An 18,185-nucleotide genomic window follows, 5' to 3' on the forward strand; every position below is an offset into this window, starting at 1 on the left:
TTACATTACCTTTTAAATAGTTGGGACAATTATCCAGAAACAATTGTGGTATTGCACCACATGCTGTTTATGTAGTATCTGCATAAATAATGTCCATGGCATGTTCAAATATCACCTGTGTGTGTGTGTGTGTGTGTGTCCAGTGGAGTGTGTGAGCTGTAACGGGGAAGGCTACAGAGGTCCCATGGATCACACAGAGATGGGACGGGAGTGTCAACGCTGGGACCTAGAGGAACCACACAAACACCTCTTCCACCCCAAGAGGTAACACTCACACACGCATCCATGCGCACATGCGCGCACACACTCAGTATGAGGTTGAATATGCATTACAGAAACACAGGGATGACTAAAGACGTGTTAACGAGTCTAACACTAATCCACACCACCTGCCGCTGGGGCAGGACACACACACACACACCCTTCAACTCTGTGATGAAGAGGTTCTCAGCACCTCTGAGGCTCTGTTAGTATACCTGGAGGAGGAATTAGATGCAAAACACCTGCAGTGACCAGTATACTCTGCCCATGTAGGCCCTATGGCCAACACACACATATTATAGATACACACACAAACGTATAAATGCGCTTGCACTGATGCAGACACACGCACGCACGCACACACACACACACACACACCGGCATACCCATTTGCTCACTGCTCATATGTATCTACATCTGTCCCAATGACTTTTTGAAAACCTTCACTTCTGTTTGGGTTGTAGGTATCCTGATAAAGGCCTAGACGATAACTACTGTAGGAACCCAGATGGACGTCAACGACCGTGGTGTTTCACCCTGGATGCACACACATCCTGGGAGTACTGCAACATCACAGCCTGCCGTGAGTGTGTGTGGGTGTGTGTGCATTTGGAAAGTATTCAGACCCCTTGACTTTTTCCACATTTTGTTACGTTACAGCCTTATTCTAAAATGGATACAATTATTTATTTTTCTCGTCCATCTACACACAATACCCCATAATGACAAAGCGAAAACAGGTTTTTTTTTAAAAAATTTACAAATGTATTACAAATAAAAAACAGAAATACCTTATTTACGTAAGTATTCAGACCCTTTGCTATGAGACTCGAAATTGAGCTCAGGTGCATCCTGTTTCCAGTGATCATCCTTGAGATGTTTCTACAATTTGATTGGAGTCCACCTGTGGTTAATTCAATTGATTGGACATGATTTGGAAAGGCACACACCTATCTATCCCACAGTTGGCAGTGTATGTCAGAGCAAAAACCAAGCATGAGGTTGAAGGAATTATCCATAGAGCTCCGAGACAGGATTGTGTCGAGGCACAGATCTGGGGAAGGGTACCAAAACATTTCTGCAGCATTGAAGGTCCCCAAGAACACAGTGGCCTCCATCATTCTTAAATGGAAGAAGTTTGGAACCACCAAGACTCTTCGTAGAGCTGGCCGCCCGGCCAAACTGAGCAATCAGGGTAGAACGGCCTTGGTCAGTGAGGTGACCAAGAACCTGATGGTCACTCTGACAGAGCTCCAGAGTTTCTCTGTGGAGATGGGAGAACCTTCCAGAAGGACAACCATCTCTGCACCACTCCACCAATCAGGCCTTTTTGATAGAGGCACTCCTCAGTAAAAGGCACATGACAGCCTGCTTGGAGTTTGCCAAAAGGCTCCTAAAGGACTCTCAGACCATGAGAAACAAGATTCACTGGTCTGATGAAACCAAGATTTAACTTTTTGGCCTGAATTTTTTATTTGTTTTTATTTAACCTTTATTTAAGTAGGCAAGTCAGTTAAGAACAAATTATTATTTACAATGACGGCCTACAACAGCCAAACCCGGACGACGCTGGGCCAATTGTGCGCCAAACGTCACGTCTGTAGGAAACCTGGCACCATCCCTATGGTGAAGCATGGTGGTGGCAGCATCATACTGTGGGAATGTTTTTCAGCGGCAAGGTCTAGGAGACTAGTCAGGATTGAGGGCAAGATGAACGGAGCCAAGTACAGAGAGATCCTTGATAAAACCTGCTCCAGAGTGCTCAGGACCTCAGACTGGGGCGAAGGTTCACCTTTCAACAGGACAACGTCCCTAAGCACACAGCCAAGACAATGCAGGAGTGGCTTCTGGACAAGTCTCTGAATGTCCTTGAGTGGCCTAGCCAGAGCCCAGACTTGAACCCGATCGAACATCTCTGGAGAGACCTGAAAATAGCTGTGCAGCAACACGCCCCATCCAACCTGACAGAGCTTGAGTGGATCTGCAGAGAAGAATGGGAGAAACTCCCCAAATACAGGTGTGCCAAGCTTGTAGCGTCATACCCAAGAAGACTCACGGCTGTAATCGCTGCCAAAGGTGCTTCAACAAAGTACTGAGTAAAGGGTCTTAATACTTATGTAAATGTTATATTTAATTTTTTAATTTTTAATAAATTTGCAAAAATGTCTAAAAACCAGTTTTTGCTTTGTCATTCAAGGATATTGTGTGTAGATTGATGAGGATTATTTTTTTTAAAATCCATTTTAGAATAAGGCCATGTGTCCATGTGTCCATGTAAATACCCAGTTTTTTTGTGATTTTTTTATTTTACGTATATATTTCCCTATTGTCACGCCCTGGCTCTGGGGACTCTAGTATGTTGAGCCAGGGTGTGAGTTTTCATTTGTGTTTGTTCTAGTTGTTGTATTTCTATGTTGGCCAGGGTGGCTCCCAATCAGAGACGGCTGTAGCTCGTTGTCTCTGATTGGGAGCCATACTTAAGTAGCCGTTAGGCATTCATTTGGTGTGGTTTCTTGTTCCGTGTTGGTTGTGAATTAACCAGGGACGTCACGTTTCGTTTTGTTGTTTTGTTCGTGTGATCATTCAAATTAAATAAATTTGTTCGCATTCCACGCTGCGCCTTGGTCCTCCTCTGTTCCCGACGATCGTGACAGAAGAAACCACCAAGACTGGACCAAGCAGCGTGTCCAGGAGCAATCGCCAGGGAGATCTCTAGCAGATCTCCTTCGCCTCCTCGACTGGGTCAAGCCGGGTGAGGAAGAGAAGGGCCGGACTTGGAAGCAGAAGGGCGAAAGTCTGGCGAGGGACATGGAGATCTGGTCCACGGGTAGGAGAGACGCCCAGAAAATTTTTAGGGGGGGGCTCACGCCGTGGACGACGGGGCAGCAGGGGGCCGCGATGGAGCGGTTAGTAGAGGAGGCCGCCAGGTTACGGGGGCCACTGGTCACAAAAGGGGAGGAAAGTGTAGAGGCACGGCGAGAGGTACTGGGGTGTGTTACCAGTCCGGTCCGGCCCGTTCCTGATCCCCGCGTAGGGCCAGTGGTGTGTGTCCCCAGTACGGTCCGGCCTGTTCCTGTCCCTCGCACCGAGCCTGTGGTGTGCGTCGCCAGCCCGGTTCGGCCTGTTCCTGCTCCCCGCACCAAGCCAATGGTGCGCGTCGCCAGCCCGGCCCGGCCTGTTCCTGCTCCCCGCACCAAGCCAATGGTGCGCGTCGCCAGCCCGGCCCGGCCTGTTCCTGCTCCCCGCACCAAGCCAATGGTGCGCTTCGTCAGCCCAGCTCGGCCCGCTCCTGCTCCCTGCACCAAGTCAGTGGTGCGTTTCGTCAGCCCAGCTCGGCCCGCTCCTGCTCCCCGCACCAAGTCAGTGGTGCGCTTCGTCAGCCCAGCTCGGCCCGCTCCTGCTCCCCGCACCAAGTCAGTGGTGCGTTTCGTCAGCCCAGCTCGGCCCGCTCCTGCTCCCCGCACCAAGTCAGTGGTGCGCTTCGTCAGCCCGGCTCGGCCCGTTCCTGCTCCCCGCACCAAGTCAGTGGTGCGCTTCGTCAGCCCGGTCCGGCCCGCTCCTGCTCCCCGCACCAAGTCAGGGGTGCGTTTCGTCAGCCCGGCTCGGCCCGTTCCTGCTCCCCGCACCAAGTCAGTGGTGCGCTTCGTCAGCCCGGTCCGGCCCGCTCCTGCTCCCCGCACCAAGTCAGGGGTGCGTTTCGTCAGTCCGGCACAGCCCGTGCCTGTTCCACCGGTGCCTGGTTCAGCACGGGTCAGCTGCTTCACGCCGGAGCTAGAGCAATCCGCTCCACCAGTGTGCAGTCCAGCTCCGGTCAGCAGGGCCAGACCGGACCAGGGGTACTTTGGGGGGTTAGAGAGGGAGTGGGGATCATGCCCGGAGCCGGATCCGCCGCCAAGGCGGAGTGCCCACCCGGTCCCTCCCCTGTGGTATTTGGTTGGCGCGGTCGGAGTGCGCGCCTTTAGGGGGGGGTACTGTCACGCCCTGGCTCTGGGGACTCTAGTATGTTGAGCCAGGGTGTGAGTTTTCATTTGTGTTTGTTCTAGTTGTTGTATTTCTATGTTGGCCAGGGTGGCTCCCAATCAGAGACGGCTGTAGCTCGTTGTCTCTGATTGGGAGCCATACTTAAGTAGCCGTTAGGCATTCATTTGTTGTGGTTTCTTGTTCCGTGTTGGTTGTGAATTAACCAGGGACGTCACGTTTTCGTTTTGTTGTTTTGTTCGTGTGATCATTCAAATTAAATAAATATGTTCGCATTCCACGCTGCGCCTTGGTCCTCCTCTGTTCCCGACGATCGTGACACCTATCACACTTTTCATCCTTCTAAATATACTTTTCTGCAACCCACCTCACTCAATGTAGAACGGATTCTATTATTTACTCACCTTTATCTAGAATCTCCAGTTGAAACTAGCCAGCCAGCTAACTAGCTAACTAGTTACTTGTTATTAGCCACCGTTAGCGGTTTTCACCCAGAACATCGGATTTTCTGCCGAAATAACTGAATCACTGGACCTTAACACCGGATCGCAACTAGCTAGCCGCAATTGAATGGATGTCGAATGGATGTTGCTGTAGGCGAATCACCACTGCCCCCGAAGCAAGAATCAGTTAGCCTTGAGCTAGCCTCGAGCAGGCCCATATCCCGGCTATCTACCTCTCTGTCTACCGGACGGGAGTAGCCAGCTAACCAGCTAACTAGCTACTTGCTATTAGCCACCATTAGCGGTATTTCACCATTGTCCTTGGCCTGCACTACATACCAGCCAGCTCTAGCCTGGACTATTATCGGCCAGTCTGCACTGTCTGCTCAGCCCGTTATCGACCCAGAACCTATCGGATTTTCTGCCGGAATCACTGAATCACTGGACCTTTAACACTGGATAATCGCAACTAGCTAGCTGCAACCAAATGAACGTTGTTGTTGGCTAATCAGCCTTGAGCTAGCCTTGAGTCAGGCACATCTCCCGGCTATCTACCTCTCTGTCAACCGGACGGGACCTCCTAGAGTCAACACGGCGCCCCGCCTATCCATCACGACTGGTCTGCCGACGTAATCGTCTGTGGTTTCAACAGGCTTCCCATTGCGATGACCACGAAGAACCATCTGCTAGCCCCGGCCCGCTAGCACACGCAAACAACAGCCATGCTTCCTGATCGCTGTGCTGTAGTACCAATTCGAACTGCTCTTGGACTCACATATTGCTGTTCACTGGACCTTATGATCACAGCCTGCTAGACTGTTCCTTTACACGGTACCCTGTCCTGTTTATCTGTTTAGCCTCAGCCCAAACTTTATCGCCATTACCAGTTGTTGTCTTAGGTCTCTCTAATAACACCTGTGATTGCTTTATGACTCTCTCCCATGCCAATATGCCTTGCCTATTGCTGTTCCAGTTAGTTCTGTATTTTCACTGTAGAACCCCAAGTCCCTCTCAAACTGCCTCAAAAAGTTCCTTTGTTCCACCCCCCATACACGCCGAGACCGGCTCAATCGGTGCCTCCAGTGATGCTATCTCTTTCATTGTTACCCAACGCTTAGGTTTACCTCCACTGTACTCATATCCTTCCATATCTTTGTCTGTACATAATGCCCTGAATCTATTCTACAACGCCCGGAAATCTGCCCCCTTTATTCTCTGTACCCAACACACTAGAAGACCAGTTCTTAAAGCCTTTAGCCGTATCCTTATTCTAGTCCTCCTCTGTTCCTCTGGTGATGTAGAGGCTAACCCAGGCCCTGCAGCCCCCAGTATCACTCCTACTCCCCAGGAGCTATCATTTGTTGACTTCTGTAACCGTAAAAGCCTTGGTTTTCTGCACGTTAACATCAGAAGCCTCCTTCCTAAGTTTGAGTTATTCACTGCGTTAGCACACTCCGCCAACCCCTGATGTTCTTGCAGTGTCTGAATCCTGGCTTAGGAAGGCCACCAAAAATTCTGAAATGTCCATCCCCAACTACAACATTTTCTGTCTAGATAGAACTGCCAAAGGGGGTGGAGTTGCAATCTACTGTAGAGATAGCCTTCAGAGCTCTATCATACTATCCAGGTCTGTGCCCAAACAGTTTGAGCTTTTACTTCTAAAAATCCACCTTTCCAGAAATACGTTTCTCACTGTTGCCGCTTACTACAGACCCCCATCAGCCCCCAGCTGTGCCCTGGACACCATATGTGAATTGATTGCCCCCCATTTAGCCTCAGAGTTCGTACTGCTTGGTGACCTAAATTGGGATATGCTTAACACCCCGGCCGTCCTACAATCCAAACTAGATGCCCTCAATCTCACACAAATTATCAACGAACCTAACAGGTACAACCCTATATCCGTAAACATGGGCACCCTCATAGATATCATCCTGACTAACTTACCCTCTAAATACACCTCCACTGTCTTCAACCAGGATCTCAGCAATCACTGCCTTATTGCCTGCGTCCGTAACGGGTCCGCGGTCAAACGACCACCTCTCATCACTGTCAAACGCTCCCTAAAACACTTTAGCGAGCAGGCCTTCCTAATTGACCTGGCCCAGGTATCCTGGATGGATATCTATCTCATTCCGTCAGTAGAGGATGCCTGGTTGTTCTTTAAAAGTAATTTCCTTTCAATCTTAAATAAACATGCCCCATTCAAAAAATACAGAACTAAGAACAGATATAGCCCCTGGTTCTCCTCAGACTTGACTGCCCTTGACCAGCACAAAAATATCCTGTGGCGTACTGCATTAGCATTGAATAGCCCCTGCGATATGCAACTTTTCAGGGAAGTTAGGAATCAATATACACAAGCAGTTAGGAAAGCAAAGGCTAGCTTTTTCAAACAGAAATGTGCATCCTGTAGCACTAACTCCAAAAAGTTTTGGGACACTGTAAAGTCCATGGAGAATAAGAGCACCTCCTCCCAGCTACCCACTGCACTGAGGCTAGGAAACACTATCACCACCGATAAATCTACAGCAATCAAAAATGTCAACAAGCATTTTGCTACGGCTGGCCATGCTTTCCACCTGGCTACCACTACCCCGGCCACCAGCTCTGCACCCTCTGCTGCAACTTGCCCATGCCCCCCCCCCCGCTTCTCCTTCACACAAATGCAGACAGCTGATGTTCTGAAAGAGCTGCAAAATTTGGATCCCTACAAATCATCTGGGCTAGACAATCTGGACCCTTTCTTTCTAAAACTAGCCGCCGAAATTGTTGCAACCCCTATTGCTAGCCTGTTCAACCTCTCTTTCGTAACGTCTGAGATCCCCAGAGATTGGAAAGCTTCCGCGGTCCTCCCCCTCCTCAAAGGGGGTGACACTCTAGATCCAAACTGTTACAGACCTATATCCATCCTGCCCTGCCTTTCGAAAGTTTTTGAAAGCCAAGTTAACAAACGGATCACCGACCTTTTCGAATCCCACTATACCTTCTCCGCTATTCAATCTGGTTTCTGAGCTAGTCATTGATGCACCTCAGCCACGCACAAGGTCCTAAACGATATTATAACCACAATTGATAATAGACAGTACTGTGCAGCCATCTTCATCGACCTGGCCAAGGCTTTCGAATCTGTCAACCACCGCATTCTTATTGGCAGACTAAATAGCCTTGGTTTCTCAAATGACTGCCTCGCCTGGTTCACCAACTACTTCTCAGATAGAGTTCAATGTGTCAAATCGGAGGGCCTATTGTCTGGACCTATGGCAGTCTCTATGGGGGTGCCACAGGGTTCAATTGTTGGGCCGACACTTTTCTCCGTGTATATCAATGATGTCGCTCTTGCTGCTGGTGACTCTCAGATCTATCTCTACGCAGACGACACCATTTTGTATACATCTGGCCCTTCATTGGACACTGTGTTAACAAATCTCCAAACGAGCTTCAATGCCATACAACACTCCTTCAGTAGCCTCCAACTGCTCTTAAACACTAGTAAAACTAAATGCATGCTCTTAAATCGAACGCTACTGGCACCCGCCCACCCGACTAGAATCACTACACTCGACGGGTCTGACCTAGAGTATGTGGACAACTACAAATACCTAGGTGTCTGGTTAGACTGTAAACTCTCCTTCCAGACTCACATTAAGCATCTCCAATCCAAAGTTAAATCTAGAATCAGCTTCCTATTTCGCAACAAAGCCTCCTTCACTCATGCTGCCAAACATGGCCTCGTAAAACTGACTATCCTACCGATCCTTGACTTCGGCGATGTCATTTACAAAATAGCCTCCAACACTCTACTCAGCAAATTGGATGTAGTCTATCACAGTGCCATCCGTTTTGTCACCAAAGCCCCATATACTACCCACCACTGTGACCTGTATGCTCTTGTTGGCTGGTCCTCACTACATATTCGTCGCCAAATCCACTGCCTCCAGGCCATCTCTAAATCACTGCTAGGCAAATCACCGCCTTATCTTAGCTCATTGGTCACCATAGCAACACCCACCCGTAGTATGCGCTCCAGCAGGTATATCTCACTGGTTATCCCCAAAGCACCTTACCGATCACTGCACCTGTACACAGCCCATCTGAAATTAGCCCACCCAACTACCTCATCCCCATATTGTTATTTATTTTGCTCATTTGCACCCCAGTGTCTCTATTTGCACATCATCTCTTGCACATCTATCATTCCAGTGTTAATACTAATTGTAATTATTTTGCACTATGGCCTATTTATTGCCTTGCCTCCATAACTTGCTACATTTGAACACACTGTATATATATTTTCTGTTGTATTTTTGACTTTATGTTTTGTTTTACCCCACATGTAACTCTGTGTTTTTATCGCACTGCTTTTGCTTTATCTTGGCCAGGTCGCAGTTGTAAATGAGAACTTGTTCTCAACTGGCTTACCTGGTTAAATAAAGGTAAAAAAAAAAAAAGGCTGTAATGTAACAAAATGTGGAAAAAGTCAAGGGGTCTGAATACTTTCCGAATGTACTATATGTGTGTGTGGTATGAGTAACTACTCCAAATGTACAGCTTCCTGTACCTGTCATTTATCTCTACATGCCCTTACAACTGTCTTGTAATATTATAACTTTTCACACAAACACACACGCTTACAAACACACATGCGTATGCACACACACTTTAGAAAGCTCAGTTACTCTGCTATATAAACCTCCTGTCAGACACACAGACACAACACTAGGGTCACACGCACTATGCTCCAGTTACATACAAGATGAGTGGTGTGTGTGTGTGTGTGTGTGTGTGCGCCTGTTTATGCGAGAAAGGGAGAGACCGAAAGAGATCTCTGCAGTCATCACATCTCTGCTTGTGAGCTGAAGTGAAGTGGGTCTATAGAAGGTTGACAAAGAAGAGCACTTTAAGGCTGTGTGAGTGTGTTTGTTGTTTCTTTGTTGGGCTCTTCTCTGCTCTGTTAGTCATCAGCAGCACTGGAACTGGAACTTTACAAGATAGCATCTTATCGGTTGGACTCTCTCTTTCTTTGTCTCTCTTGTGTAGTATCTGATACAGGCCTTGGAAGTCAACCCAGTCCAGTTTTATGGTCTAACCCTTAAACATTGTGTTAATGAAACCAAGGCAGAAGAAAGACGTAGAAACAAAGAGTTGAATTGTTTTGGCCTTTTCTATTCCCTGGTCCTGTCTTTATAATCCTCACCAGTAGCACTCTATTGTTAGACAGATCCACAAAATACTGTCTGTTTAGATTGTGGAGAGACAAAAGGCTTTTTATTTTATTTCATTTATTTCACCTTTATTTAGCCAGGTAAGCCAGTTGAGAACAAGTTCTCATTTACAACTGCGACCTGGCCAAGATAAAGCAAAGCAGTGTGGTAAAAACAACAACAACACAGAGTTACATATGGAATAAACAAAATGTACAGTCAATAACACAATAGAAAATATATATACAGTGTGTGCAAATGTAGTAAGTTATGGAGGTAAGGCAATAAATAGGCCATAGTGCAAAATAATTACAATTATAATTTAGTATTAACACTGGAGTGATAGATGTGCAGAAGATGATGTGAAAATAGAGATACTGGGATACAAATGAGCAAAATAAATAACAATGTAAATAACTAAGCAATACGAACTCTGAGGATAGATGGGGGGCAATCAATTCACATATGGTGTTCAGGGCACAGCTGGGGGCTGAGGGGGGTCTGTAGCAAGCGGCAACAGTGAGAGACTTATTTCTGGAAAGGTGGATTTTTAGAAGTAGAAGCTCAAACTGTTTGGGCACAGACCTGGATAGTATGATAGAGCTCTGCAGGCTATCTCTACAGTAGATTGCAACTCCGCCCCCTTTGGCAGTTCTATCTAGACGGAAAATGTTGTAGTTGGGAATAGACATTTCAGAATCTTTGGTGGCCTTCCTAAGCCAGGATTCAGACACTGCTAGAACATCAGGGTTGGCGGAGTAAGCTAACGCAGTGAATAACTCAAACTTAGGGAGGAGGCTTCTGATGTTAACATGCAAGAAACCAAGGCTTTTACGCTTACAGAAGTCAACAAATGATAGCGCCTGGGGAGCAGGAGTGATACTGGGGTCTACATGGCCTGGGTTAACCTCTACATCACATTTACATTTACATTTACATTTACATCATATAGCAGAGCAACTTACAAATTGGTGTATTCAACTTATGATAGCCAGTGGGACAACCACTTTTTCTTTTTTTAATGGGTGTGGGGGGGGGGGGGGGGTAGAAGGATTACTTTATACTATTCCAGGTATTCCTTAAAGAGGTAGGGTTTCAAGTGTCTCTGGAAGGTGGTCAGTGACTCCGCTGTCCTGGCGTCGTGGGGAAGCTTGTTCCACCATTGGGGTGCCAGAGCAGCAAATAGCTTTGACTGGGCTTGATGGGAACTGTGCTTCCGTAGAGGTAGGGGAGCTAGCAGGCCAGAGGTGGATGAACGTAGTGCCCTCATTTGGGTGTAGGGTCTGATCCTGAAGGTAAGGAGGTATCGTTCCCCTCACAGCTCCGTAGGCAAGCACCATGGTTTTGTAGTAGATGCAAGCCTCAACTGGAAGCCAGTGGAGTGTGCAGAGGAGCGGGGTGACATGAGAGAACTTGGGAAGGTCGAACACCAGACGGGCTGCAGTGTTCTGGATAAGTTGTAGGGGTTTAATGGCACAGGCAGGGAGCCCAGCCAACAGCGAGTTGCAGTAATCTAGACGGGAGATGACAAGTGCCTGAATTAGGACCTGTGCCGCTTTCTGTGTAAGGTAGGGTCGTACTCTGCGAATGTTGTAGAGCATGAACCTGCAGGATCGGGTCACCGCTTTGATGTTAGCGGAGAACGACAGGGTGTTGTCCAGGGTCACGCCAAGGTTCTTTGCAATCTGGGACAAGGACACAATGGAGTTGTCAACCGTGATGGTGAGATCATGGAGCGGGCAGTCCTTCCCCGGGAGGAAGAGCAGCTCCGTCTTGCCGAGGTTCAGCTTGAGGTGGTGATCCGACATCCACACTGATATGTCCGCCAGACATGCAGAGATGCGATTGACCACCTGGTTATCAGAAGGGGGAAAGGAGAAAATTAATTGTGTGTCGTCTGCGTAGCAATGATAGGAGAGACCATGTGAGGATATGACAGAGCCAAGTGACTTGGTGTATAGAAAGAATAGGAGAGGGCCTATAACTGAGCCCTGGGGGACACCAGTGGTGACAGCACGTGGTGCGGAGACAGATTCTCGCCACGTCACCTGGTAGGAGCGACCTGTCAGGTAGGACGCAATCCAAGAGTGAGCAGCTCGGAGAGGGTGGAGAGGAGGATCTGATGGTTCACAGTATCAAAGGCAGCGGATAGGTCTAGAAGGATAAGAACAGAGGAGAGAGAGTTAGCTTTCGCAGTGCGGAGAGCCTCCGTGACACAGAGAAGAGAAACCTGACTGGTTTAGATCAAGAAGGTCATTCTGAGAGAGATAGCAGGAGAGTTGGCTAGAGACGGCACGCTCAAGAGCTTTGGAGAGAAAAGAAAGAAGGGAAACTGGTCTGTAGTTGTTGACATCGGAGGAATCGAGTGTAGGTTTTTTGAGGAGGGGTGCAACTCTCGCTCTCTTGACGGAAGGGACATGGCCAGCGGTCAAGGATGAGTTGATGAGCGAGGTGAGGTAAGGGAGAAGGTCTCTGGAAATGGTCTGGAAAAGAGAGGAGGGGATCGGGTCAAGCAGGCAGGTTGTTGGGCGGCCGGCCGTCACAAGTCGCAAGATTTAATCTGGAAAGAGAGGGGAGAAAGAAGTCAAAGCATAGGGTAGGGCAGTGTGAGCAGGACCAGCGGTGTCATTTGACTTAATAAATGAGAATCGGATGTCGTCAACCTTCTTTTCAAAATGGTTGACGAAGTCATCCACAGAGAGGGAGGAGGGAGGGGGAGGAGGAGGAGGATTCAGCAGGGAGGAGAAGGTGGCAAAGAGCTTCTTAGGGTTAGAGGCAGAGGCTTGAAATTTAGAGTGGTAGAAAGTGGCTTTAGCAGCGGAAACAGAGGACGAGAATGTAGGGGAGGGAGTGAAAAGATGACAGGTCCGCAGGGAGTCTAGTTTCCCTCCATTTCCGCTCGGCTGCCCGGGGCCCTCTTCTGTGAGCTCGCAATGAGTCGTCAAGCACGGAGCAGGAGGGGAGGACTGAGCCAGCTGGGAGGAAAGGGACATAGAGGGTCAAAAGATGCAGAAAGGGAGGAGAGGAGGGTTGAGGAGGCATAATCAGGAGATCGGAGGGAGAAGGATTTAGCAGAGGGAAGAGATGATAGGATGGAAGAGGAGAGAGTAGCGGGAAAGAGAGAGTGAAGGTAGGAGGAAGAGAGGAGGAGTAGAATAAGGATACGGCTAAAGGCTTTAAGAACTGTTCTTCTAGTCCGTTGGGTACAGAGAAAAAAAGGGGCAGATTTCCGGGCGTTGTAGAATACAGTGAGGGAAAAAAGTATTTGATCCCCTGCTGATTTTGTACGTTTGCCCACTGATAAAGACATGATCAGTCTATAATTTTAATATTAGGTTTATTTGAACAGTGAGAGACAGAATAACAACAAAAAAATCCAGAAAAACGCATGTCAAAAATTGTATTAATTGATTTGCATTTTAATGAGGGAAATAAGTATTTGACCCCTCTGCAAAACATTATTTAGTACTTAGTGGCAAAACCCTTGTTGGCAATCACAGAGGTCAGACGTTTCTTGTAGTTGGCCACCAGGTTTGCACACATCTCAGAAGGGATTTTGTCCCACTCCTCTTTGTAGATCTTCTCCAAGTCATTAAGGTTTCGAGGCTGACGTTTGGCAACTCGATCCTTCAGCTCCCTCCACAGATTTTCTATGGGATTAAGGTCTGGAGACTGGCTAGGCCACTCCAGGACCTTAATGTGCTCCTTCTTAAGCCACTCCTTTGTTGCCTTGGCCGTGTGTTTTGGGTCATTGTCATGCTGGAATACCCATCCACGACCCATTTTCAATGCCCTGGCTGAGGGAAGGAAGTTCTCACCCAAGATTTGACGGTACATGGCCTGTCCATTGTCCCTTTGATGCGGTGAAGTTGTCCTGTCCCCTTAGCAGAAAAACACCCCCAAAGCATAATGTTTCCACCTCCATGTTTGATGGTGGGGATGGTGTTCTTGGGGTCATAGGCAGCATTCCTCCTCCTCCTCGATTTTGGTCTCATCTGACCACAACACTTTCACCCAGTTCTCCTATGAATCATTCAGATGTTCATTGGCAAACTTCAGACAGGCCTGTATATGTGCTTTCTTGAGCAGGGGGACCTTGCGGGCGCTGCAGGATTTCAGTCCTTCACGGCGTAGTCTGTTACCAATTGTTTTCTTGGTGACTATGGTCCCAGCTGCCTTGAGATCATTGACAAGATCCTCCCGTATAGTTCTGGGCTGATTCCTCACCGTTCTCATGATCATTTCAACTCCACGAGGTGAGATCTTGCATGGAGCCCCAGGCCGAGGGAGATTGACAGTTATGTTGTGTTTCTTCCATTTGCGAATAATTGCACCAACTGTTGTCACCTTCTCACCGAGCTGCTTGGCGATGGTCTTGTAGCTCATTCCAGCCTTGTGTAGGTCTACAATCTTATTATTTATTTTTTTTTGTATTTTTTTTTTGTATTTTTTTTTTTTTTCTTATTTTCTTTTTTTTAATCTTGTCCCTGACATCCTTGGAGAGCTCTTTGGTCTTGGCCATGGTGGAGAGTTTGGAATCTGATTGATTGATTGCTTCTGTGGACAGGTGTCTTGTATAAAGGTAACAAACTGAGATTAGGAGCACTCCCTTTAAGAGTGTGCTCCTAATCTCAGCTCGTTACCTGTATAAAAGACACCTGGGAGCCAGAAATCTTTCTGTTTGAGAGGGGGTCAAATATTTATTTCCCTCATTAAAATGCAAATCAATTTATAACATTTTTTACATGCGTTTTTCTGGATTATTTTGTTGTTATTCTGTCTCTCACTGTTCAAATAAACCTACCATTAAAATTATATACTGATCATTTCTTTGTCAGTGGGCAAACGTACAAAATCAGCAGGGGATCAAATACTTTTTTCCCTCACTGTAGATTCAGGGCATTATGTACAGACAAGGATATGGAAGGATGTGAGTACAGTGGAGGTAAACCTAAGCGTTGGGTAAAGATGAAAGAGATAGCATCACTGGAGGCACCGAATGAGCCGGTCTCCGCGTGTGTGGGGGGTGGGACAAAGGAGCTCTCTGAGACAGGTTGAGCAGGACTGGGGCTCTACATTGAAAAAGTACAGTTACAACTAACTGAAACAGCAATAGGCAAGGCATATTGACATGGGAGAGAGGCATAAAGCAGTCACAGGTGTTATTCGAGAGAGCTAAGACAACAGCTCGTAATGGCGACGAAAGTTTGAGCTGAGGCTAAACAGATAAACAGGATGGGGTACCGTATAAAGGAACAGTCCAGCAGGCATCAGCTGTGTAGCTGAGTGATCATAAGGTCCAGTGAACAGCAATAAGTAAGTCCAGGAGCAGTTCAGTGGCTGCTACGCTACAGGCGAGTTGGAGGCACGGCTGTTGGTTGCGAGTGCTAGCGGGCCGGGGCTAGCAGATGGATCTTCGTTGTCGTCGCAACGGGAAGCCTGTTGAAACCACATCAGACGATTACGTTGGCAGACCAGTCGTGATGGTTCGGCGGGGCTCCGTGTCAACACTAGGAGGTCCCGTCTGGTTGACAGAGAGGTAGATAGCCGGGAGATGGGCCAGGCTCAAGGCTAGCTCAAGGCTAACTGGGGTTAGCTTCAGGACAGTGGTGATTAGCCAACAACGACAACAGCCATTCGGTTGCAGCTAGCTAGTTGCGTTGATCCGGTGTTAAGGTCCAGTGATTCAGTGATTCCGGCAGAAAATCCGATATGCTCTGGCTCGATAGCGCGATGTGCAGACTGTACAGACTGGCCGATAATTGTCCAGGCTAGAGCTGGCTGGTAGGTAGTGCAGGCCACGGCCACGGACAATGGTGAAGCCCGCTAACGGTGGCTAATAGCAAGTAGCTAGTTAGCTGGCTAGCTGGCTAGTTTCAAATCAAATCAAATCAAATTTTATTGGTCACATGCGCCGAATACAACAGGTGCAGACATTACAGTGAAATGCTTACTTACAGCCCTTAACCAACAGTGCATTTATTTTTAACAGAAAAAGTAAAAATAAAACAACAACGAAAAAAGTGTTGAGAAAAAAAAGAGCAGAAGTAAAATAAAATAACAGTAGGGAGGCTATATATACAGGGGGGTACCGGTGCAGAGTCAATGTGCGGGGGCACTGGCTAGTTGAGGTAGTTGAAGTAATATGTACATGTGGGTAGAGTTAAAGTGACTATGACTATGCATAAATAATTAACAGAGTAGCAGCAGCGTAAAAAGGGTGGGGGGGCAGTGCAAATAGTCCGGGTAGCCATGATTAGCTGTTCAGGAGTCTTATGGCTTGGGGGTAGAAGCTGTTGAGAAGTCTTTTGGACCTAGACTTGGCACTCCGGTACCGCTTGCCGTGCGGTAGCAGAGAGAACAGTCTATGACTAGGGTGGCTGGAGTCTTTGACAATTTTGAGGGCCTTCAGCCAGAGGTTCTGGATAAAAATGTATGAAGAAATAATAGAATCCGTTCCACATTGGGTGAGGCGGGTTGCAGGAAAGTATATTTAGTTAAAGGATGGAAAGTGAGATTGAGAAATATATACGAAAAATACAAAAAAACAAAAAACAGGCTATTTACATGAGTACAGTACAGAAAACACGACCGCACTGCTATGCCATCTTGGAACTATTTTTGTTACAGCATATACAGTACCAGTCAAACGTTTGGACACACCTACTCATTCAAGGGTTTTTCTTTATTTTTACAATTTTCTACATTGTTGAATAATAGTGAAGACATCAAAGCTATGAAATAACACGTATGGAATTATTTAGTTACCAAAAAAGTGTTAAACAAATCAAAATATATTTTATATTTGAGATTCTTCAAATAGCCACCCTTTGCCTTGATGACAGCTTTGCACACTCTTGGCATTCTCTCAGCCAGCTTCACCTGGAATGCTTTTCCAACAGTCTTGAAGGAGTTCCCACATATGCTGAGCACTTGTTGGCTGCTTTTCCTTCACTCATCCCAAACCATCTCAATTGGGTTGAGGTCGGGGGATTGTGGAGGCCAGGTCATCTGATGCAGCACTCCATCACTCTCCTTCTTGGTAAAATAGCCCTTACACAGCCTGGAGGTGTGTTGGGTCATTGTCCTGTTGAAAAACAAATGATAGTCCCACCAAGCCCAAACCAGATGAGATGGCATATCGCTGTGGAATACTGTGGTAGCCATGCTTGTTAAGTGTGCCTTGAATTCTAAATTAATCACAGACAGTGTCACCAGCAAAACACCCCCACACCATAACACCTCCTCCTCTATGCTTTACGGTGGGAAATACACATATAGAGATAATCCGTTCACCCACACCGCGTCTCACAAAGACTCTTTGGACTCCAGACCAAAGGACACATTTCCACTGGTCTAATATCCATAGCTCATGTTTCTTGTCCCAAGGAAGTCTCTTCTTATTATTGGTGTCCTTTAGTAGTTTTTTTTGTTGTTGCAGCAATTCGACCATGAAGGCCTGATTCACACAGTCTCCTCTGAACAGTTGATGTTGAGATGTTTCTGTTACTTGAACTCTGTGAATCATTTATTTGGCCTGCAATTTCTGAGGCTGGTAACTCTAATGAACTTATCCTCTGCAGCAGAGGTAACTCTGGGTCTTCCATTCTTGTGGTGGTCCTCATGAGAGCCAGTTTTATCATAGCGCTTGATGGTTTTTGCAACTGCACTTGAAGAAACTTTCAAAGATCTTGAAATTGTCCTTATTGACTGACCTTCATGTTTTAAACTAATGATGGACTGTCGTTTCTCTTTGCTTATTTGAGCTGTCCACCTTGTGACAATACAACTGATTGGCTCAAACGCATTAAGAAGGAAAGAAATTCCACAAATTAACTTTCAAGAAGGCACACCTGTTAATTGAAATGCATTCCAGGTGACTACCTCATGAAGCTGGTTGAGAGAATGCCAAGAGTGTGCAAAGTTGTCATCAAGGCAAAGTGTGGCTATTTGAAGGATCTCAAATATAAAATATATTTTGATTTGTTTAACGCTTATTTGGTTACTACATGATTCCATATGTGTTATTTCATAGTTTTGATGTCTTCACTATTATTCTACAATGTAAAAAATAGTGAAAATAAAGAAAAACCCTTGAATGAGTAGGTGTGTCCAAACTTTTGACTGGTAGTGTTCTTGTGGACAAAATGAGTCAGCATTGTTTCCTTGTTATTTCAACCTAATCAGCTACATGACTGCAATGTAATCTATAGAATTTGAGGAGTTTTAGTCCAAGTCAGTCTTGTTCTTGCTACTGTGTCTGAGTGGCACTGTGGCCTCAAGGAGAAGCTGGTGTAGT

The 18,185-nt window shown here is 46.8% G+C and overlaps 1 protein-coding gene across 1 annotated transcript in view; it reads left to right on the plus strand.

Annotated features, from left to right (window-relative positions):
* Positions 1 to 143: 143 nt before the first annotated feature.
* Positions 144 to 18,185, plus strand: part of LOC311119025 (hepatocyte growth factor-like) — a gene marked incomplete at its 5' end in the record, with an annotated part of 30,799 nt that continues 12,757 nt past the window's right edge. The window contains 2 exons of the mRNA XM_084193780.1: positions 144 to 264; positions 726 to 844. Coding sequence (XP_084049906.1) covers positions 144 to 264; positions 726 to 844 — 240 coding nt within the window. The remainder of the gene's footprint in view (positions 265 to 725; positions 845 to 18,185) is intronic.

The sequence above is a fragment of the Coregonus lavaretus genome (genome assembly GCF_964263955.1).
Source record: "Coregonus lavaretus genome assembly, contig: HAP1_SCAFFOLD_5176, whole genome shotgun sequence".
Lineage (NCBI taxonomy): Eukaryota > Metazoa > Chordata > Actinopteri > Salmoniformes > Salmonidae > Coregonus > Coregonus lavaretus.